Source organism: Seriola aureovittata, chromosome 13 (assembly GCF_021018895.1).
Source record: "Seriola aureovittata isolate HTS-2021-v1 ecotype China chromosome 13, ASM2101889v1, whole genome shotgun sequence".
Lineage (NCBI taxonomy): Eukaryota > Metazoa > Chordata > Actinopteri > Carangiformes > Carangidae > Seriola > Seriola aureovittata.
Genome location: NC_079376.1, coordinates 5,450,635 through 5,473,345, shown reverse-complemented (window position 1 = coordinate 5,473,345; position 22,711 = coordinate 5,450,635). Strand labels below are relative to the sequence as shown.

At 41.2% G+C, this 22,711-nt stretch overlaps 1 protein-coding gene across 6 annotated transcripts in view; it reads left to right on the top strand.

The window, feature by feature from the left end:
* The window catches only part of ppp2r5eb (protein phosphatase 2, regulatory subunit B', epsilon isoform b), a 48,434-nt gene extending 27,564 nt beyond the window's left edge, over window positions 1–20,870 (top strand). For all 6 annotated transcript variants that reach the window (XM_056394336.1, XM_056394334.1, XM_056394337.1 and 3 more), the window contains 12 exons: window positions 7,730–7,926; window positions 8,787–8,888; window positions 10,538–10,630; window positions 11,035–11,165; window positions 12,008–12,067; window positions 13,997–14,105; window positions 14,943–14,996; window positions 15,416–15,466; window positions 15,564–15,683; window positions 15,848–15,975; window positions 17,366–17,467; window positions 18,203–20,870. In XM_056394336.1, coding sequence (XP_056250311.1) covers window positions 7,730–7,926; window positions 8,787–8,888; window positions 10,538–10,630; window positions 11,035–11,165; window positions 12,008–12,067; window positions 13,997–14,105; window positions 14,943–14,996; window positions 15,416–15,466; window positions 15,564–15,683; window positions 15,848–15,975; window positions 17,366–17,467; window positions 18,203–18,302 — 1,247 coding nt within the window. In that variant the 3' untranslated portion in view covers window positions 18,303–20,870. The remainder of the gene's footprint in view (window positions 1–7,729; window positions 7,927–8,786; window positions 8,889–10,537; window positions 10,631–11,034; window positions 11,166–12,007; window positions 12,068–13,996; window positions 14,106–14,942; window positions 14,997–15,415; window positions 15,467–15,563; window positions 15,684–15,847; window positions 15,976–17,365; window positions 17,468–18,202) is intronic.
* The last annotated feature ends 1,841 nt before the right edge of the window (window positions 20,871–22,711 follow it).

Below are 22,711 nucleotides of genomic sequence, written 5' to 3'. Positions count from 1 at the left end.
ATGTTACCAGCATTTGGCCAAAGGCAACACAGTATATGAGCTATGTGACGTGAAGAAGGTGCCAATTTTTGTTCTTGAGAATGGGTGCGGGTGTGGATGCACTGTCCAGTTTAGTTAATCATCCCCATGACTTTGACTAATTTTGTCAGTTAGCTTTTCAGTCACTTGACTCAGGCGCTCAAGCTACACTATGATCCCTCTGCGTTTGTGTCTGGACTTATTTCTTACTACATTCTCGCTGGCGGTGGAGGGTTGTTTTCAGTTGCACGATCTGTGTTTTCAACCATGTTGCTCCTTTCAAAACAGCTCCATTAGTGGAAGTTGTTTACCAAAGAATGCGGTGCCCTGCCATGCATTTATACACCGTCAGCGTGGGGGAGCCGCTAAGTACATCCAGTGGCCATTAAATAACCACACATGAAGCAGTTAGGCAGTTGCGGTGCCTATCACCCACATGTTCATGGCTCTGAGGCAGAAACCTTTGTTTATCTGGTTTTCCTGAACCTCCCAGCTCCTTCATTTCTGTCACTTTGTACAGATAACAATGTGACACCTCTGAGTGTTTCATTTCAAAAACACATTTTGTTTGTTTTGAAAATTTCCCCTGTGGTTTCAGGGTTGTGATAGTTGCACTTGTGCAGTTTTGGAGCAGGTTTGCACTTAATTTTGATGACCGGACTAAGTGAGCACTGCCAAGTCACGTTTGGCTGCTGGAATAATCAGTTGCTGATGTAATCTGGAAGACACACCATGTTTTTCCCTGAGCACATCTTCTGCAGAGTCTATGCTTTTTCTAATTAGATACCATATTTGAGACTTAGCACTAAAGATCATCAAAACAAGCACACACAACAACATTAAAACAACATAATTTACAAGCTACTCTTCCTTAAAGATGGATGTGTACATTTACAAGCTGCTAGTCTCTGAGCCTGTGTTCAATAGATTGATGCTGTTATGTAATTAGCCTAACTTAAAGGAGTTCCTGTGGTGAGCCATCCAACTGCTCTCTCTCTCTCTCGTGCTGTGAGTCGTTAAGCTTTTTTCCACCATTAATTAAGCAGCAGCGACTTCTCTCTTCCTCTGCCAAGGGAGCCCAGATGAGAGTCTCTTCCAAAGCTTGAGAAACAGAACAAGCAAGGAGGAGAAAACCAGGCTAAGACGGCTGAAACCAGAGCAGAGCATCAGTGTTTCCACAGGCCCGGGCCGCACTCATAAAGTATCTCAGAATAGTCGTGTTGATATGAGACCAGTTTGCTTCATGAGGAACAGTGATGCTTTTATAGTTCTGCGACCTGGTGTCAACAGTCATCCTCTATCGCCACTCGTTTCCTAGAACACCAGGTTCAAATCTGCGCTGCTACATGTTTTTATTTAGAAATGAACCTGTTCTGTCAGCGAGAACGGTCGCACGGCAGACAAGCAGGTCCCATCTTCACTTAAAGAATGAAAATGAATGTGCTGATTATCTTTTTGGTCAATCCTTTTTTCTACAAAATCCAGAAAATAGTGAAAAATGCTCATTGTCACCTCAGTCTGTGGGAAATGACATCTTCAAGTGTCTCTTTGTGACTGATCAACAGTCCAGAATATTGTGACAAAGAAAACATGTAAATATTTTGTGTGTATTAATACGTATATATATATATTTTTTTTCTGTATTGGTATTTACCACAACTCAAAATCTATGAAAAATTACACGTGAAAATAATCAAATTGAAGTTCAACTGTTCTGCATTAGACAAAACTCTGTATGTGACATTAAAATCCGCATTAAATCATTCATTTGGACAACAGAGTACATTATCCTGAAATGAGACCATGGAAATATGAGACCACAGTAATATTGAATCATTGCCAAGAGCTGCTCATATCTGAATCCAGTTTGATGTTTCTTTGAACACGACAAAAATTCTCTCCAATATTCTCGCTGTGGCTCAGGGGGAGTTTGTTTAATTGAGTCTGCAGTAGATTGATAAGTTTGTGAGTTAAAATGCACAAACAGAGCAAATGTATTTACTATGAAGTAGTGGTTTCTAGAGGGGGGGTTCTGTCAGAGACGGAAATAAATGATGGTTCTTGGTTCTCATCAAAGGTTGTTATTTTCATGGCCATGTCTTGGTTGCTGGCTCTGTTATAGGCAGAAGACATCCCGTTCTTAATCCCACCTACAAAGCTCTATTGTTTCTTCAACCAATTAAATAGCTGTTAATCACCACAACACGTGACATATGTGGGCTTCTATTTTGCTTGTATGGCAAAACCATAATTAATATCTTTGGAGGACACTGATTGGATGTATCGTTCTAGACCCCCTAGAGACAGAGGCCCCTTGACGCTTCTTAGACTAATCTTTAACATCCAGATCTTAACCCCAGCTGTCATTAACCTTAACCCAAACATTGTCAAGTTAACGTTTGAATGTACTACCAACCTATGTCAGAAAATATCAACAATTATAAACAAGCACATAGAATGCCGCAATCAACTAAACCTGACACATTTTGTAATAAAGCCCACTTTACTACCCCCAGTGACTTCCTCTAGCCGCTGCTGTGATACAGCCATAATAATCCTCCAAATGATGGTTGGCTTATGCACAGAGAGGCTGACGGAGTGGATCGGCCACTGCCAAACACTCACGTCAGCCCTCATTTTTCATCCACTGGCCACAGTGGCTGCTGGATTAAAAAAGATCACATTTGTACCAGCTAAATGGATTTGGGGATAAAGATGGATGGGAAAAGTAAATTCCCTCAGTGATATGGGCAGTTTTAGTCATGGAAGAGCTTCAGTTTAGGTCTTACGACAAATTGGTCCGGTCAGTGTGTTCATCTGAGCGACTCCAGAAGATCAGCTGAATTTATGAGAGATTAAAGATGCTTAAACTTGAAATCATTGTCATAAGTAGCAGGTTCATGTAGCCTGAGAAGTTGAGCAGGTGTAGGTATGTTAATGAGCTTTCTTCTATTATAATGTCATTTAGCTTTGGTCTGACTAACTAGTTTGCTTATACCAGCAATACAAGCAGAGAAGCCAGCAGGAAACACCAGCTCAGGTCTTTATAGGTCCGTGGGTGACATGTGGTTTGACGCTGAGTCGCAGGCCTGAGACTGAGGTCACGTGTCAAACAGGGGCGGAAATATAAGCAAAGATTCTTTGAATGTTTAACCAGTTAATGCGTCCCGCTGTCCTTGCCATGCACTTCTGCACCTCTGTCCAGGAAACATTCGCTGTAATGTGGTGAATTATTGTGGTGGAGGGGTGAAAGCTCTGGTCACACTGAGGTTCTCACAAATCACATGTGGATTGAAAAAAATTGCAGCATTTTGCGGCACTGTCACTGTCAAGGTTTGATGTTTCATTCCTTCTAAGGTGACATATACATTTATTTACTGAAACAAACAATTGACATTTAACTCTTAACTAAATGTCTTTGGTTTTGGACGGTTTGTCAGACATGTGAGTATGTCAACTTGGGCTTTGGAAACTTTTTTAAAACTATTTTCTGACATTTTATAGACGTGAACAAACATTTGATTATGTCAGTATTTGTTTGTTTCAGCCCTAATAATGATCTATGTTCAAAGGCTATTGTACCTTGAACCTGGCAAAGTGTGTGCTGCATTTTTCCTCATTAGTCTTACACACAACAGTTGGACAGTTGACGGGGAGGAGACCGGCAGGAGAGACAGGTGTGACATGCATCACAAGTGCCTGGCTGGGATCGAACCGTGGACATTGCAGTCATGTTACATGCCATGGTGTTCCACGTTATTGCAAGTTTTAAGTAGGTAATCAGTACGCAAGGTAACCAGTCTGTCATACCCACCGTTCTGCATTCAACATTAAGTCAGGCCAGGTCATCTGAGTGAGAGGTCTGTCTACTCAAGTGGTCACCTGACCAGGTATCCTCAGTAAAATACAGACCAAATAAAGTTTAGTTTTCTTTTGTATGGCATTGAAAGTTGAATATCTTTAGATTGGTATTGGTAATTTAAAGATGTCTCATTCAGCTCCTGGCATCATTAGCTGCTGCCCTGTTAATTAACGTGTTAATTAACGTATTAATTGATCAAAAAGTTAAAGGGTCTCGTTGAAAATTGGGATAGATGATGATCGGTTTACTGATTAACAGGATTAACTTATCAATTAGAGACTATTACTCATGGTTTGATTTGTGAGCTCAAAGACTGGCAGCATCCCGCCACAGGCTGCTCTTTGTGCTGATGTATGGACATGGCTCTCGCGCGCGCGCGCATGTATGTGTGTGTGTGTGGGGGGGTGGTAACATTTCTGCTCCAGGGTTCTTCCCAGCTGATGCGAATGAAGGGTAGTTTCTGGGTTATTCTAGGCCACACACACACACACACACACACACACACACCCACACACACACACACACACACACACAGTCTCTCACACTCTGTAAGTACAGTTACACACACTTTCACATACACAGCAGCGGTAGAGTCTCTCTCTCTCTCTCTCCCTCACATTCATTCTCAGTCGCCTTGCTCCAAGCCGGTTAGCTGTGCTCTCTCTCTCTGTGTCTCTGTAGAGGGATTACTGTGTCCTGTGTGATTATCTGTCTATTAATAGCTTCCTTTAAGGCCGTACACATGCTCCTATAGTGGCAGAGCTGCAGGAGCCCGGGGCCTGGGCTCCTGCAACACAAGCCGACCCCGGATCCTGCAGCCAGTAATTACTGTAATGAACTACAGCGTACTGTACACTACTGTACTGAGAGGAGGATACACGAGGACCTACACACACACACACACACACACACACACACACACACACACACACACACACACACACACAGTGCGCCTCCGTAGCCACAACACAAATATTCAGAAAGCAGCTCTTCTCAGGCCCGTGAACTCTGACCTCTCTGCATCCTGAAAAATGGCGCAGCCCGCCCACACACCCAGCCGATATACACTACATGTACATTTTGATACTAATTCTTCTTCTAATTCTTACTTTTTACTCATATTCTAGTTATAATACTTTATTACACACTGGCCTCTTTAGTGCAGCCTTAAGAATATGTCACCCTGCATTTCATTCCACAGGGTGTTTGGCCGTTGAATCTTGAAAGTACACACACACACCTTTTTATATCCACATTTCACAATGCGTTCATGCATATTAGGGGCGTGCCATAGTGCAACGCAGGCTGGGAAAGAGTGATTGTTTCAATGCCATATCGCCCACCCCTTGTGCAGGATTGTAGGATTGTCCACACACATACTGAGGCCTTAAACCCGAAGAACACCTTGCTCTTTAGCTCCTAGATGTTCCTCTATGTTCATCAGCTGCTCTCTAGCTGTGTCTGTCTGCTGTTTGGTGCTGAGCAGGTTGTGGACAGTGGCTTTATCAGAGCTTTTTTAGCTGAAAACAGAATTTGTGTTTGCATTCTGATAATTTACATGAAGTTACTTCTTTCTGATGCTCTCATCCAGGCAACTTAAAAAGAGTGAGCATGTAGACTGTGCAGCTACTTTAACTTTCTGGTTAGAAAGTTTTATTCGGATCAGTGTGTGATCATATCACATGCATGGCCTTGTTTCATCGTAAACACTGAGGCACCATCGACCTCAGACTGAAAGTAATTCTCCATCATGTTTTAAATTCTTCACTTTGAAATGAATTTTTAATAAAAGTCAAGAGTTGAAGTTGAATTTTTCTGATAAATGACTGGGTATTATGGGGGGAGTGTTTGTGGAGCGGGGATTAAAGCCTGCACAGCCAGTCAAGACTCCTGCCAGTCAATCGGGGTTTGGGTTTGTTTGTGACTGGCCTGGTTGGACGCTGCCTCAATGAGCTGAGCTGAAGCAGGGGGCCAGCGGGTCGTGAGTAACTAGTGGCATTTGGATCAAAACATGTTCAGTATAATCACTTTAAATGCACTTGATGAGATCTGCACAGGGTTGTTTCCCAGGACAGGAAACTGCACTTTGAATGTTCAGAGCTTCAGGAAGAGGATTTAATTCTGCCTTTCATTCTGACCTGCTGAATTGATTTTTGATCTAGAACAAAAACACTGACTGATACTGGGCCCTTATGCGACTGAAAGTTGAAGGAAAAATATGTATTTTAATCATGATGTGGACTTAACTTCATCAGTATGCCTCTATCCTCTCTCATGTGATTTTGCTAAGATTTCTTGATTTGATAAAATCCAAAATTAACCTTTATGAAATCTTAAGGGCTCCAACTGATTATTTTCATCATCCATTAAACTGATTATTGTTTTTGATTATTCAATTGATCGTTTTGTGTAAAATTGCTAGGAAAATAGTAACTGTTTTGTTTTGTCTGACCAACTGTCAAAAGATATTCAGTTTACTCTCATTGATGACGATGTAACTCAGTGAGACCTCCCTGTCTTAATGGTTTGAAAATGTTAACATCAAAGCAATAAGTAACAACTATATCAATTAATCAATCGGTCAATAAAATGTTAGAAAATTTTGAAAAAACATTTTTTATTACGATTATTAGTCACTGTTTCCTAATGGCTCTGAACAGCTGCATGTGATGATGATGTGAAAAAGTCATTTCATTGTTACTGGAAAAGTTTCTCACTAATTTATATGCAGTTTGTGACTCAACATGAAGTGCAGCAGAATTCAAAATGACAAACGAGCACTTTGAAGTGTAATTTTCGGAGCATACTCGCACTTCAGACACACACACACACACACTGCTACTGGTGTGCTGCCTTCGGAGCAGCAGCTTATCTCTTACATAATAATGGCCCGGTCCTGCTGGGACGGGAACATCAGGTCTGAGTTGTGGCGATCAGGGAAGAGCATCGAGCGTCTCCCTGCAGGTCTGAACTCTGCGCGACCCTCCGCCTTGTCTGTCACTATGGAATCAGAATAAAGACACCTGCCGCCCTGTTCTGCCTGTACGTCCGTATGGTTTGTGACAGCTCAGCCCCCGTCAGAGACACTCACCGCTAGATAATGAGGCTGTCACACTCATCCTCCCTGTAACAGAGCAGGCTTACAGGGAGGGTGAGTGAGTGAAGAGCTAATGCAGAGCAGGAAACTGCAGTAGAAGCATCCTTTGTTTTCTGTGACAAACATTATTGTTAAAATCCGTCTATAAATACCTTTTTCAGATCTATAAAACTTACTCATGCTTGCACTAAATCGGCAGTTCTAGGAGTTATAATGTGAAAGAGGTGGTATCATTTGATTGAGGCTCTCTCAGCTTATACTATTTCTAACAAAGAGGCACTTTACTGCTGCTGAAAGAGTTAAACATCACTTCATGTGTGTCGGGAAAAAGAATAGTCAGAAACAGAACAGAAAATCTAAAGTAAAAATGTCAAATTGCTCCTTAGTAAAAAGTTTAAACAGATATTGTTCTGTAATTAGGAAAAAGCCTTTTACTTCATTTCTTTAGTTTGTCAAAAAGTAAAGCACAACAAACAAACAAATCAAGTTTCGTTTGATAGTTTACAGGAAACATGTGGAGGGTGGAAAAGTCCCAGCTCGATCAAACCAGTGACATCACAGTTACTGACAGTCTGTCCGACCAGGACGCCCCATGTCTCCATTTTTCCCTCCACTGTCTTTATTCTAAATCTTTGATGTTGTGGAGTTTGGTGTTCCAGCTCTCTGGCTTCTGTGGGAGTCTGTACTAACTTAACTTTTCTCTGCATCTTTCTCTCCCTCTGTGTTTGTGTGCGTTTGATTCGTGTGCCCAGACGTGCCAGCGCCGGAGCAGCCGGAGCTGTTCCTGAAGAAGCTGCAGCAGTGCTGTACTGTCTTTGACTTCATGGACACGCTGTCGGACCTCAAGATGAAGGAGTACAAGCGCTCCACGCTCAACGAGCTGGTGGACTATGTGACCGTCAGCCGGGGCTACCTGACAGAACAGGCCTACCCCGAGGTCGTCAAAATGGTGAGGGGGGGCACATGCACTCATTCTACAAACCCACTGGACTCATACACTCTGGACGATAGAAAGGATCCAAGGCCGGGTTATGTTTAAGATGTTTGAAGCTTGTGTTACACCCTAGTTACAGTCCAGGCATAAAAAACATTCCTAAATCGAGTGTTTCCCCTTTTAACATAAGGGAGTGTCAACTGAAAGCCACCCATCACATGTTTAAGACCTTTTTGAGTTAGAAGTTTAGGCTTTACACTTCACAAGTTGTCTAATTTGAATAAATCTTTTAGAGGTAAAAATGCATCTATGTAAACTGAAAATCTTCCAGCGTGAGCAAAAACTTTGCTGAGGTTTTATGACTCTGTGTAGCGGCGAGAGAGAAAGTAGAAGAAAGTAACAGAAAGACGAGGAGCTGATGGAGAGGCACAGCTCAGGTCTCAACAGTCGGTGTGTTGTCGGCTTGTAGAGAATGAATATGTACAACACAAACACATTCAAGCAGTTAAATTTGTATTTGAACAGTCAGGCAAAAAAACTCAGCGCTGGATGTGAACGCTGCGGAGCCCCTGAAGTCCTGAAAGCAAATATTTTTACAACTTGTATAAACAAGTTATAATTGTGGACGCTCAAGATTCTCATCTTTTGGGACTTTGAAGCTCAACCTCAGGCTGCCGTCATCAGCGCCACACGCACACACACAGACACACACACGCAATTCTTACCTGAATTTGGTCATAAGTTGATCATGAGTTGTTTTCATGCACACAAACATTTACAGCCACACACACACACACACACACACACACACACACACACACACACACACACAAGCACACTCATTTGTTCTAAGTGTCCTTTGTGTTGTCTTCCAGGTGTCTCACAACATATTCCGGACCCTTCCGCCCAGTGACAGTAATGAGTTTGACCCCGAGGAGGACGAGCCCACGCTCGAGGCCTCCTGGCCACACTTACAGGTAAACACAGCCGAAGAAGTGCGTGTGTGTATGTGAGTGTGTGGATTCATTAATTAACATGTTGAATCTAGTTTAAGAGGTACACAAACGCAAATGTAAAAATGACAGCTTTGAGATGTAACGATTACTCCCCCTCCTCTCCCCCCGGTGATAATATCGTATTGCCATATCTGGGCTGGACTGTATCGAGATATAACCTGTTGGATATCGCCCAAGTCTAATGGCAACCCTGCTGTGACACTCACAGTGAGGTGCAGACCAGTATGAGCTTCATTGCAGATCAATCAAAATTAAGCCATTAATCATTTGATGAACAGAAAAATAATCAGCAGCTCTTTTTATAATCAATTAATTGTTTCAGCAATTTTTTGAGCAAATACAGTAAAAATGTCACAGTCTCTAGTTCCTCTTTTCTGTTTTATATCATTTAAAATTTCTAAGAAATAAGACATTTGAGAAGTTGAAATTAGCATTTACTCAGAAATGAAATTAGCATTAATCAGAAATGAAAATAATCTTTTGTATCAGCCCGAGTTGTGAAATGTTTTGAACCATATTGCGACGACAGAATTCTATGATGCTGCAGAGTCACTGTGTCTGTTGTTCATCAAGAAATAACTCTACCATGTAACTCCCACGGAAACCACCGGTTGCCGTTTTGACATTTCGGTTTGTGTATGTGTTAAACAAACAAGACACAGCATGTTAATTAATGAGCTCTAGAGGTGTGTGGAGCCAGGCTAGATGTTTCCCCTCTCGCTTCCAATCTTAATGCTAAGCTAGGCATCAGAATGGTACTGGTTTCTTTCATCTCTCTCAGAAAGAGAATCATTTATAAAATGTTATACCTGTGCCTTGAAGAAGCATCAGTACCATTGGTGCCGTTGTATTTGGCTCCCGGTAGTTGGGTGGGTTCTGTTTTGTTTTGGTCCAGTTTTGGGTCCAGGTCTAGAGCCAGGCTCTCTGGTCTCTCACCTCCCCTCCTCCTTCTCTGTGTGCCTGCTGCCCAGGACTCCTTTAGAAATGAGATGCAAATCTCAAGGAGAAGCTTCCTGGTAAAACCTTTTTTTTTCTTTTTGTCGTTTCATTCGCACAATTTTTCCAAAGTCATAAACAATATTTTTTACCCCCCCCCCCCCCCCACACACACACACACACACACACACACACACACACACACACACACACGCCCCCTAGTCAAACTCCCTCATCACCCACATTCAATCCTGACATTTTCCTTTACCTAGCTGTTTTCACTCTACTCTGCTCCTTTTGTGACCTTTGACCACTTTGACCTTTCCTTTTAATCCAGTCCAGTCCCAGTGTGTACGGGGTTCGTTTAAAGGCTCTCATTTCTAAGAGGAACCTGTCAGTCTAAGATTTTTCTTCTGTTTATTGATCAGCTTGTTGTTGTACAGCAGGAGTACTGGCTCCAGTTTGTGTATAAAGTCAATCATAGTTTTTACTAAGTGAATATAAAACACACACGTGTCAAACTGTGACCAGTCTCACTGTACAACATCCAGCTGATCAAAGGAAATTCAGCAGAAATTTGAAGTTTTTTGTTGTTTTAACGTCAACAACTCTCTCTGTCATCCGTCCTCCGTCCGTTCCCCATCCACCCTCTCTTCTTCTTCTACTCTGTCCAGTTGGTATACGAGTTCTTCATCCGGTTCTTGGAGAGTCAGGAATTCCAGCCCAGCATTGCCAAAAAGTACATAGACCAGAAGTTTGTCCTACAGGTGAGTCGCTGAGTCAGTCTGCAGGTAACAGGTCATCTTCAAATATATAATAATCAGAATAATCGATCAATTAGTTATATTTTTAAAGGGAAAATGTTAAATATTTGTTGTTGCTAGCTTCTCAGATGTGAGGATTTGATGCTTTTCTTTGTCACACATGACAGTAAAGTGAATATCTTTGGATTTTGGACGGTTGATCAGACAAAACAAGACATTTGAAGATGTCACCTTGGTCTGTTGGAAATTATGATTGGCATTTAATAAACAAAACGATTGCAGTTACTGTATATTCTTTCTTCTGTTTTTCTTTGATTGTACTGAACTGTCTGTGTTTTTCTGTTGCACCAAATTCACCTTCCCCTGTCCCTGATCTCTGTCTGTATTTCTTCTGTCTGTATTTACAGCTCTTGGAGTTGTTTGACAGCGAGGATCCTCGGGAGAGAGACTACCTGAAGACAGTCTTGCATAGAATCTACGGCAAATTCCTGGGGCTGAGGGCTTTTATACGAAAACAGATCAATAATATTTTTCTACGGTGAGTACACATGTACTTCTCAAATGTCAGAAGACACTTCACTTCACCGTGCAGATGACATGATTGCTTGTAGCATGTTACAGCTGGCGAGGTCGAAACAGGTGACACTTTTCACCCACCTGTTGAAGGGACACGACAAGTTTGATCTGGATGAAGAGTCCATGTAGACAATTGACAAATGACAAATTAAAAACAGTTTACAGGACCTTTCCATGGATATGCTTTGACATGCAAGACTTTAGTTACATCTTATTTATCATTTGCAAAATGGAGCTGATACTATTATTATATTTTTATCTTTCCCTTTTCTGCACCACTAAGACAAAAAAATAGTTTTTATATATAGTTGATCTGATACGAGAATAATCTCCTCATCAACTTAAAATGAACTCAGTTACAGTGGTCGTGGTTTATTAAACAGTTTTCATCATTACGAAGTGATGCATTTATGGCTGAGTTCTTTGAAACGTTTATTTCATTTTGTGCGTCTCTAGCCTTTACGTTAATCTGACAACATTTAATTCAGTTTCACACCGTGTTTGAGTGTCGTGGAAAAGTTACAGGTTCAACCCAGTAAGACTGTCAATGTGACGCATCATCGGGTTGAGAAATCTTGTTTCCATCTTCAAATTCCAACCTGACCTCGTGTCCCTTGATGAATAATTTCCTGGTGATTTTCTTTTCGTTGTTTTACCCACCGTTTATAGTTTCCAGTCAGTATGTTCATTTACAGATCATCTGCTTTCACCAGCTTTGTTCATTTGTTCAGTTGTTGAACTTTTTTCTCGTCTGCTGTCTTGTGTCTCCTCCTGTCTCTGCCTCCCTCTCTGTCCGCTCTGCAGTTTTGTTTATGAGACGGAGCACTTCAACGGGGTGGCTGAGTTGCTGGAGATCCTGGGGAGGTATGTGCAGGCCTCCGACACACACACACACACACACACACATACATTTACATTCTGCTCTGTTAGCTGAAGCTTTTAGCAGGAGCCACACTGACCTGAGAGCAACAGCAGAACTGAACCAAACCCTGGTATCTCCATGTTTTAGTTTAGTCCTAACGACATGAGGATGTTTTTATCTTGTATTTCATCAGCCTGTCTTATGGAGATAGAGATCTCCCCCAGAGAGACTTGAGAGTGATAGAGAGCGATAAGAAATGTTAAAAACTGGAGCTGAGTGATTTGGCTCCATAACAACAGGATTTTCACAGAGTGGAGATGTGAGGTTCAGGTTAAGTCGGGAGCAGAGTTTGACTCGTAGATAAGAAATAAATTAATCCTCTCCACTCAACAGTGTTGTTAATCCATTTCAAAAAAAAAAAGAAAAGAGGTGTGATTTACACAGACAGTTTATCAGCTTTGTGTCAGGAGCTGCATGGTGTCGTTTGCACACGAGCCGAGGGCGATTTTCTCACTTATTGTAGTTGTTGCTTATATTTTTGATTAAAAAATAAATGAAACATGTCTGAAATATATCTGCATAATCCCTTTAGAGCTGTGTCTGTGCTCCTGAGTATTAAATATCAAGTGAAGCCAGACTTAGATTTGACTCTTCCTAATTCCTGGTTTCACAAGTTATTTTTAGAGACCGTAAACTCCATAAACAGGTTCATAATGAAGCTGAAACAGTTGGTCATTAATCTACATTATTTGATCAGCAGATGGAAATTAACCAGTGACAATTTTAGATCTGCAGTTTTTCTGTTCATGATAGATTTATTTACTTATTTCTTCGCACACAGGAGGTGAAACGTTTTACATTCCCAGCAGAAGTAAAGGAGGTAGTGATGAATAGAAAATGAAAAGTTACGATTAAAAAAGTTCATCCAAAAACTTTGACGCTTTTGATGGATTTTTCATTTCGTAAAGGTCCCATATTGTATGAAGGTAGATGTCCATGTCTTTTTTGATTATAAAGCAGGTCTAAGTTTGTATATTAATGCTGTGAAAGTATCAAAGCGAAGAGAGGCTCAGAGCCTCCTCTCTTCTGATTGGCTCACCGACCTTTCGTTACTAGAGCTCTAGAGAGAAGCCTGAGAGAGGAGATGTAAAAACTACATTGAGATGGTTTTTGGTTTTTAAAACCACAAATATCTTCTTATGGATCAACACCAGAAAACATACAAATGTAATAAAATTGTAAAATATGGGACCTTTATATTGGAATACCTGCATTTTGCAACTGCTGGTCAAACCAAACACAAGTTTAGGACAGTGGTTTCTCAACCTTCGGGTCTGGGCCTCCCTAAGGGGCCACGATGTGAATAACGTAGTGAAGTTACAGAGCTAAACCTAAAAAACAGAAGGAAACTTAAGACACACAGCTTTCAGTCAAGGAGTTAAAGGAAGAAACTAAACAACCAATAAATTTAACATAATTTTTCATACACACGAGAGACTCTACACAAAAATCCTCGCACAAGTAGAAAACAATACGAAGACTATTTGTGTAAGAAAATGTTGAAATGATGCTTTCATTCATTAGCTCAAAAATGATTGGGTTCAGTTTGTTTTTGCAGTTTGTTCTTCCAGCAGAAGCTCTGATGAAAACTTGAATCAGAATGTAAACAAACCCAGTGCATGACTGCAGCTTTAAAGGCGCGTCACGTCTGCTCTCTGCAGGCCCCAAGTTTAGAACATCACTTACATCTCTTTATTTCTCCTACAGGCTCCATTGCCCATACACACAGACTTTCTTTTTGTCTGCTGCTCATTGATCTACCATTTGCTTTCAGACAGTCGCAATGAAACCCTTTTATGTGTTCATGTTTAATTTATGTTTATATTTTCTCTGTTTTCTCTTCTCTCTCTCTCTCTCTCTCTCTCCTCCAGTATAATCAATGGTTTCGCTCTGCCACTGAAAGCAGAGCATAAACAGTTTCTGGTTAAAGTGTTGATCCCCCTCCACACTGTCAGGAGTCTGTCCCTCTTCCACGCACAGGTAATAGTTCTGTGTGTGTGTTTGTTTATAAACTTTATTCTAGGTAACTATCCTAGTATTTAAAAAATATTCCATTAACTTCTTAATGTTTTAATTTAATTTTTTGACACTTTTGAGACTACGTAGGATTCCACAGTTATAAATGCAGAGTTGGTGTAAAACTTTAAACCTGCACAATCTTTTAAAGTCATTCAGTTGTGTGTGTACATATATGTGTCAAAGTGTCATGCCTCATTAAACGTGTAATTTCGCAATTATAAAAGAAACCTGAAATAAGGAGCTGTGGCGTTTGACTTTCTGTTCGGCCAGTAAATGTAAAATCGCATGCAGGAGTCACCGTGATGTTTTATGGTGTATATAAGAATGAAACTATTTAAACCATTGCAAGTTAAAATTGATGAAATTTTTTTTTAACAAAGCACTTATAGTTTATCATCCATTTATAGTCCAGCTCTGTTCGTTCTGAGCTGCTGTGTACTAACTTGTTTTTTGTTTTTTTAATTAACAAGGACCAGTGTTGAAAACTTGCAGGTCACTTCAGCAGCTTCACATTTCTAGCCGAAGCTCTAATATCAATCAGTTATCAAACCTGTCAGATCATCTGCTGCTCAGCTCACACGTTCAGGTTGGAGCCACAGGGCTCAACATTAATTAGCTTCATTCTTTATATAAAACTTGGTGAAAGCTACTTAATGAGACTTGATGAGTGGATTGAATACGGGATTTAAATTCAGTAGAATGCCGTCAAACCCAAGATTTTGTTTTAAGCTAAGCTAAAGGGCTAAAACATGTCACAGTAACATCCGTTCTAACCTGTGGTTTCTTCTCTCCCTGCAGTTGGCGTATTGCATTGTACAGTTCCTAGAGAAAGACCCAACATTAACAGAACCAGTGAGTATCAGTGCACTGCCTGTCTCTTACATAAATGTTGATAATGTTGCTGTTTGACGTCCCATTGAATCACATTCACTTGAGAGTGCAGGTTCATTTTACGACCATGGAAACAGCAGTTTGCCCAAAAAAACAAAAAACAGCATCTTGTCATTAACTTTTTCTGAGGATATCAGTCGCTTCAGTCGCTCAGTCGTCCCAGTGACCACTGACACTCAGCCATCTGTGTTTGAAAGCTTTGGGAAAAGCTATTAAGTCAACACTGAGTTTTCAGTCAAACCACAGGGACTGTGTTCAAATCCTTATTGCAGTAGAAATGTCTTCTTCCAGTGTTTTCGCTCCTGTTTGTCATGCAGCCTTTAACTCACCAGCTTCACTGATGTAAACAAATAATAAATGGCTCTTATCTTCATCCTCAGGTCATCAGAGGCTTACTGAAGTTCTGGCCAAAAACCTGCAGTCAAAAAGAGGTGAGGCTGTCGTTTCTTCATGTGTGCGTGTGTGTGTAAACTGTGTGTGTGTGTGTCTCTGTGTGTATTAACATTTTCCTCCCGTCCTGCACCCAAGGTGATGTTTCTAGGGGAGCTGGAGGAGATCCTGGACGTCATTGAACCCACACAGTTCGTCAAGATCCAGGAGCCGCTCTTCAAACAGATCTCCAGATGTGTCTCCAGCCCACATTTCCAGGTCAGCGAAAGCCCCAGTCTTTAAACAGTGTGATTTAACTCTGAGGGGGTGATGAAACAAGCGTCTACAGAATGTATTTAACTCTTTAAAACACAGATAGAACAAAGAACAAATGATTCTGGGGTTTTCTGGTCGTCACTTCCTCTGTGTCGGTGTTCCCCCAGGTTGCAGAGCGAGCCCTGTACTACTGGAACAACGAGTACATCATGAGTCTGATTGAGGAGAACTCCAGCGTCATCCTGCCCATCATGTTCGCCAGCCTCTACAGGATTTCCAAAGAGCACTGGAATCCGTGAGTGGTTTTAAAATAACTCGGCAGCAGCTCAGCGTGATGGCGTTTTTACAGATATTCAAAAAAAAAAAAATCCAGACATTGTGTTACGTTTATATTCTGGCTGATCATTTATCAGCAGCTCCTCAGGTTTTTCCCCTCTTCCTGCTGGGTGTTACCGACAGAGGCCGTCCTCACCACATGATGACCCAGTTTACTGTAAACTGCACTGAAAACAGAACGTTGTAGTTCATGGGATTAAACAGTAGCAGGTGAAAATTAGTCAGAGCCCCTTGAAATCTGGGTTTGTAATCTTAAATATCTTTCTCTTACACATACCAGAGTTAAAGTTTTAGTAATTATTATTTATGAGAATCAGGAATCGAACTTAAGCAGCGACAGAGAGGGGGGAATAGAAAGTGGTAACGTGGGGACCCATCACTCATAATCAGAAACTGTTCAAGGCCTTTAAAGCTGATCTTAGAAACACTTGTGCAGTTTGTCTGTCAGTGTAATAAAGGTTATGAACGTGGTGATTGATAGAAACAATCATTTAAATACATCAGCTGTGATCTGTGAGCTGCACGTCTGGAAAGTTTGGGGGAAAAAACATGGGAAATTAACTTGATGCTTTTGACAATCACAGTTCAGTCTCTTGTCGGAGGTTCTGGCTGAAGCTGCTTGTGTGTGATGATTTATTGCGAGCAGCCAAGATGAATTCACCCTGAGTCATGAGTGTGTCTGGGATATTCTCCAGGTTTAATGTGACAAATGTGACAAAAGACCAATCATCTTCTATTCCCCAAATCTTCCTTGTTTATTTAGCGATATCTTGCCAAAGTGGAGAAAAAAAAAAACTGCCTCCAGCATTCGTTCTGTCCCTGATGAGTCACAAAGTATCGTCATCTACAGTTTTCAGTTTTCGGTATCTTTAATCTGATCTATATTGACCAAATTTTCCATTTGATGAATGTCTTTACTGAAGTCGTTTCTGACCTGAAGATATTTGAGGGAATCTTTTATGTATTCAAATGTTTTTTTAAAAACTCAAATCTTTCAGTAAATGTTTATTGTTGCACTTAATTTCCTGGCTGTTGTAAGGTCACAGACGTCGTCAGTTCTGTTTTGTAATAAACTGTCACTGACACCTTCAGAATAAAACGTGTCTTGAAACGGAAATGAAACTAAAATCTAAAAAATATATAATCCGTCATAAATCTTTATTGCAACTTTCCCATCAAACATCAAATGTTTCTTTAATGTGTAATATTTCAAATACTTGTCCACATGTCACAGACTCAGCGACTTGTAATGATAAGAGTTTACAGAAGCTGTAAAAGAAGAAGTTGTGTTATCAGCTGTGAATTGTGATGTCACTCTGCCCCCCCCCCCCCCCCCCCCCCCCCCCCAGGGCGATCGTGGCGCTGGTGTACAACGTCCTGAAGGCCTTCATGGAGATGAACAGTACTTTATTCGATGAACTCACAGCAACTTACAAGTCGGACCGCCAGCGGTAAGAAGCTGTCCACATCCCCATCTTCATCATCATCATCATCACCATCACCACCATCACCACCATCATCATCATCACTGAGCGAGCATTTACAAATAATGTGATTGTTTATGATCTCTGCAGACAGAAAACACACACTCTCTGCTACTGTCATCACACTGTACTAGTATCAGGATTAATGGCAACATGACTAGTTGAAACTGTCTGTGGATTAAATGAAGAGAACCTCTGGATCACATCACCCCACCGCCCCACCCAGTCCTGATTCTGTTACCAGATCATGTTACTGGCCGACACAGAGCAGTGATGAGACACTGGTGCTCTTTTCTTTTTCTTTATCAGTTTAGAATCTGCAAATCTTGTTGTGTGGAACCGACTCTCATCATTCTTGCTTCTGTAAGATGAAATGAGATCTGAGCTTCTCATCGCTCTTTAACTGTTTACGGCACAGAGTTGGTCGACCCCTAAACGCATATTGGATGGATTTCCATGAAGTTGAATGGATCCCAGGTGGTGATCCTGCAACTTTTCTTTAGGCTCAGGTCAAAGTGATCATTCATTTAATTTATAAAACTAACAATGTTCCCATCAGCAGTTTGTACAGCTGTCGCCTTGTGCCATTAGGTCCTGTAGCTCTGTAGGAAGACGACACCTACATTCAGTCTGAAGCAGTCAATAAAACCTCATCATCATCATCATCATTATCCTCATCCTCGTGTTGTTTGTGTGTTGCAGTGAGAAGAAGAAGGAGAAGGAGCGGGAGGAGCTGTGGAAGAAGCTGGAGGACTTGGAGCTGAAGCGGGGCCTTAGGAGCGACGGGATCATCCCAACTTAACGAAGACAGCGCCGCGCTCCCCTCTGCCCCTGCCCATCTCCCTCATCCCCTCCTCCTCCTCCTCCTCCTCCTCTCCTACTCTGACTCCCCTTCCCCCTCCATCCTGACCCCAAATCCCGCCCCCGCCCCCCCCTCCACATCAGCCATGTTTGCCCAGAGCTCCGAAAATCCCTGATAAAGGCCATCGTCTCTGGATCGACACGGAGCGCCCGCTGGTTTCTTAATTGTTTTTTTTTTTTTTGTTGTTTTTTTTTCTTATGTTTTTTTTTTTCTCCTGTGTTTATGCGACTTACTTTACAGTAGATTCATCACGTCTGTTTTCATTATTTCAACAGCACTGTAAATAATTATTTTTTCTTTTTTTTCCCTTAAACTGATATTATTGCAAACGGAAAAACAAGACAATAATAATAAAAAAAAGAAAGAAAAAAATAGAAAATGAGAAAATGACTTGTGTGGGAGGGGGATTTAAACATCAACAAAAAAAAACTTTGGACTGTAGGACATGAAATGAACTCTTGGAAAACAGAAAACAACAAAAAAAAAAGAGAAGATAGATTGATTTTAACTCTTCATCCCATTCTCCTCCGTCTTCAGTACAGTCCTGTATGTAACTTTTATTTTCCTGGTTCTCCTCTTTGCTTTTCCTCCTGTTGCCTCCATTTTTCTGTTCCCTCCCTCCTTCCTCTCTGATGGTGCATCTGTCATTTCTGCCCCTCTCCCCTGCCCTCCGCCCAAAGGTTCTTAAAGGACCACCCCCCCACCCCCCTCCTCTCTGGCCCTCCTTCCTGTTTTAAACAGGGAAAAAAAAAACTGAACAAAAACACATTTAAAAACAACAACAGGGACTTTCTCGGTACACAAACACACATTTTAAAACCATCTTTCTGAGTGCGTTTACATGTGTGTTCTTACTGCAGTTCGTGGAGTCCAGTTGGTAGGAGGAGGCAAAATTATTGATTAATTATTTCCTCACATTTGTAATTTGTGCATCTGCTCAGTGAACTTTTCTTCCTCTCAGCTGAGTAACTCCTCCCTCAAATTACATAATTAATTCTATCACAATTAAATCTGACGCAAGATGATTGAACAGCTGGAAAATCGGTTAGAAATGTAGTTCACTTTTTTGGACTTTCATCTAATCTTCGCTTCTCTCGAGTGGAAACCACTTCCAGGCCTCTGAAAATGATTCAGAAAAACAATGTTAGAGGAAACTCTAGACAAACATCCATAAAGTCTGTTAATCTGCCTACAAACCATAGAAAGAAAACACTGTTCTAACATAAGATTCTGCCAGGAAATCATCCTGTTTCAATGTTTTCTCCAGTTTAAAAGTAAATCCAGGAGATTGTGTCTGTACATTAATTGTTACTGTTCAAACAGGACCTGCAGAGGGAAATGTGAAACAAAAATAGGGTAAAAACAAAAGGACTGACTCCAAGGCTACGTTGTACATCCCTTTCGCTTCATCCAAGCATGGCGGTAAATGTAGTTCCAACTCTCAGAACATCATTATCCCAAATAACAGCTGGAATGAAATCCATTAATATTTGCTCTTTTTTTTTTAACACTAACAGAACTTTTTTTGTTTGTTTGTTTACAGAACTAAACTTCAAAATGTTTTTTATATTTCTGAACTCTCTTCTTTATCCGTTCATGTACATATATTTGGCTTCGGACAAAAAACTGCTTGATTTTTTTTTTTTATTAAAACAAGATGCACCAATGATTAATTCAGCGGGCCGTTTGAACAGGCGGCTCTGAGCTGCATCACCTGGGATACTTTCCATCTTGGAAGAGTTGTTGTGTCCTGTTGTGCCGTTGCTCCAGTGAGCTCACATCCTGCTTATCTCAAATCCTGTTTGCCGTTATTTATTTTTACCTTTTTGTGACCAGTGCTCCTTCCTCTGGTCTCTGCCCTCGCAGGCGTGATGCGGCGATGCATGTAGACGATGAATTATTCGGAAATGCAGAATTGTTGACATGTAAACGCACTCGCTTCACCTCCACCTCCTCCCTCCTCCTTAAAGAAACGGACTACTTTTCATCCCTTTATTATTTCTCTCCTTCCCTCCATCTGTTTTTTCTTTCTCTCTCTCTCGCTCTCTCTCTCTCTCTCGCTCTCTGACCCCTCCCCTCCCTCTTTATCTACCAACCAACCATACCAGGTCTCCCTGGTATCAGTCTGGCACTGGTACCCTCCGGCCATAACGGGGACTTCAAAATAAAACAAAAAAAAAGTCTTCAGAGGAGCGCCAAAAATCTTCCTCATGTTGTGAAAAAGACGAGTGCCCCCACCTCACCCCACCTCACCTGGGGGGGGCGCCGCGTTGACTTCACAGTATTACAACAACAGTGACAAAAAAAGACAACCCTGTACATTGTTATTGAATGCAGTACACTGATAATCTTGTATCTTGTAGTAATTTAGCCTATGTTTTTTGCTTAGGAAACTGTGGAGAGGAGTATCCAGTATATAAAGAGGTATTATGGAAGAAGACTTCCTGGTATTTATGATAGTGTTTCCCCCCTTTTAGTCTGTTTTTTTTTTTTTTCTTTTCTGTCTCTCACTCCTCCCTCTTCTCTTGGTTTTTATCTCATTTTGGATATTTTGCTGAAGTTTCTTTTGACCATTGGATATATTTTTTTTAGTTGGGGGAGGGTGGGGAGGGGTTTAGGGGTGAGGGTGTGGGCAGGTAGGCAGGGGGAGGGGGGGTCAGAGGGGGGAGGGGGGGAGGGAGGGATGGATGGATGGAAAGCAAGGCGCAGACCACTTTGCCCTGTTGGGAGTTTGACAGTGAACCTCCCCCCTCCTCCCTGGCAGAATTAATGTGTGCTTTAGAATGGCCCAGAAATAATATGATTTAAAAACTGAAAAAAAGATAAAAAAGGGTTGGAGAAATACAAATGTTTAATTATTTTAAAAAATAAAGAGATATTAAATTAAACCTGTTTTGTGATAAAGCCCAGATGCTGAATTGCTTTATTTACTGGGTTCATAAGGAGTCTGTATGTGAGTGAATGTGAGTGTGCGAGTTCAATCTAAAACATACTTTTGTATCTGTGAACATAAATAGATGTTTGTTAATGTGAATTTAAACACAATTTTACTTAAATTCCCTTTTTTTTCTTTCTGAATTTGAAATAGAGAAACGAAAGAAGCAAGAGTGTGAGAAGTGAGTGAGGTATAATTAAAAAAAAAAAAAAAAAACATTTCCTACTGTGGACAGTATTTTGAAATGAATAAAATTTAAAAAAGGGGCTGGAAAATAACTTGATTTGAGCTGTTATTGCTCAGGAACCAGGCAGTCTTTGTCTCTACAGAACAGGACTGGTGACATTCTGTATTTTTCTCATCAACAAATCCCCTGAAAAGACCAAAACCAACAAAGTGTTCGTCCGTCTCTCAGAACTTCCTGCCTCCCTCCTCTGTCTGTGTCTCACAGCTTCAAACACCTTGGTTCCTACTGAAGATGCAAATCTTTAAAAACCCTCACAAATACAATGTTTTATTGTTAAAACTGACAGGTTTCAGCAAACAAACAAGAGGAAATAGTGCATTTATTGGGGACTATTTTCAGTGGCGGATGAATCCACATTTGGTGCTCTAGCGAGTATTTGGGGCAGCAGTGGAGCTCCATGAGGAATAAGATGTGAGTTTTCATGGGATTTGTTGACCATAACAATAATACAGAATTATAACCAGACTAATTTAATATATAAGTTCAGGACCTTCATAATATATTGTGTTCTGTCCATGGGCGTCCTCACAAGTGTAGTGTGTGTGTGTGTGTGTGGGGGGGTGTTGGAGGTTTGATGTGTTTCTGCAGTGGCCAACGTGCACAGATGTTGGAGGAACGTGAAAAAGAGACAGGAACAGAGTCCAGGTCCATTACAGGTGAAGTGGCTTCATCAGTAAAGAGCAAAACGGTTCTTTTGTTTTCTCTTTATTTGCAATCAGATTTGAAATGGAGCAGTTTAAAGAGCAGCAGGTGTGGGAGTCTTTCATCGAGCTTACTCTGTTTGCACCTGTACATCGTTCCGCTTCAGAAACCACCAGTTGGGCCAAATGGTTTTAATGTGGTCGGGTCATTAAGGTCCAGGACAGAAATACTTCCTGATGGAGACTATTGTGTTTCATAGGACGAGAACTGGAAGCTGTTTCTTCTTCTGTTACGGCACAAAAATCAATGTGAAGATCACGAGGGAGAAGAAGAAACCTGGAAAATAAAACGTGAAAGTCTCTGCACATCCTCAGAGGTCGGTTTGGTGCTGGCCAGAGGCATGCTGGGAGTTTGCTGAGGTCACCAAAATCCATAAAGAATGATAAAGACAGAGGTTAACTAACCAAAATCACTGCAGACACCTGTGTGCGTGGACAGTCGGTGTCTATGGGCTTTTATTTGTGT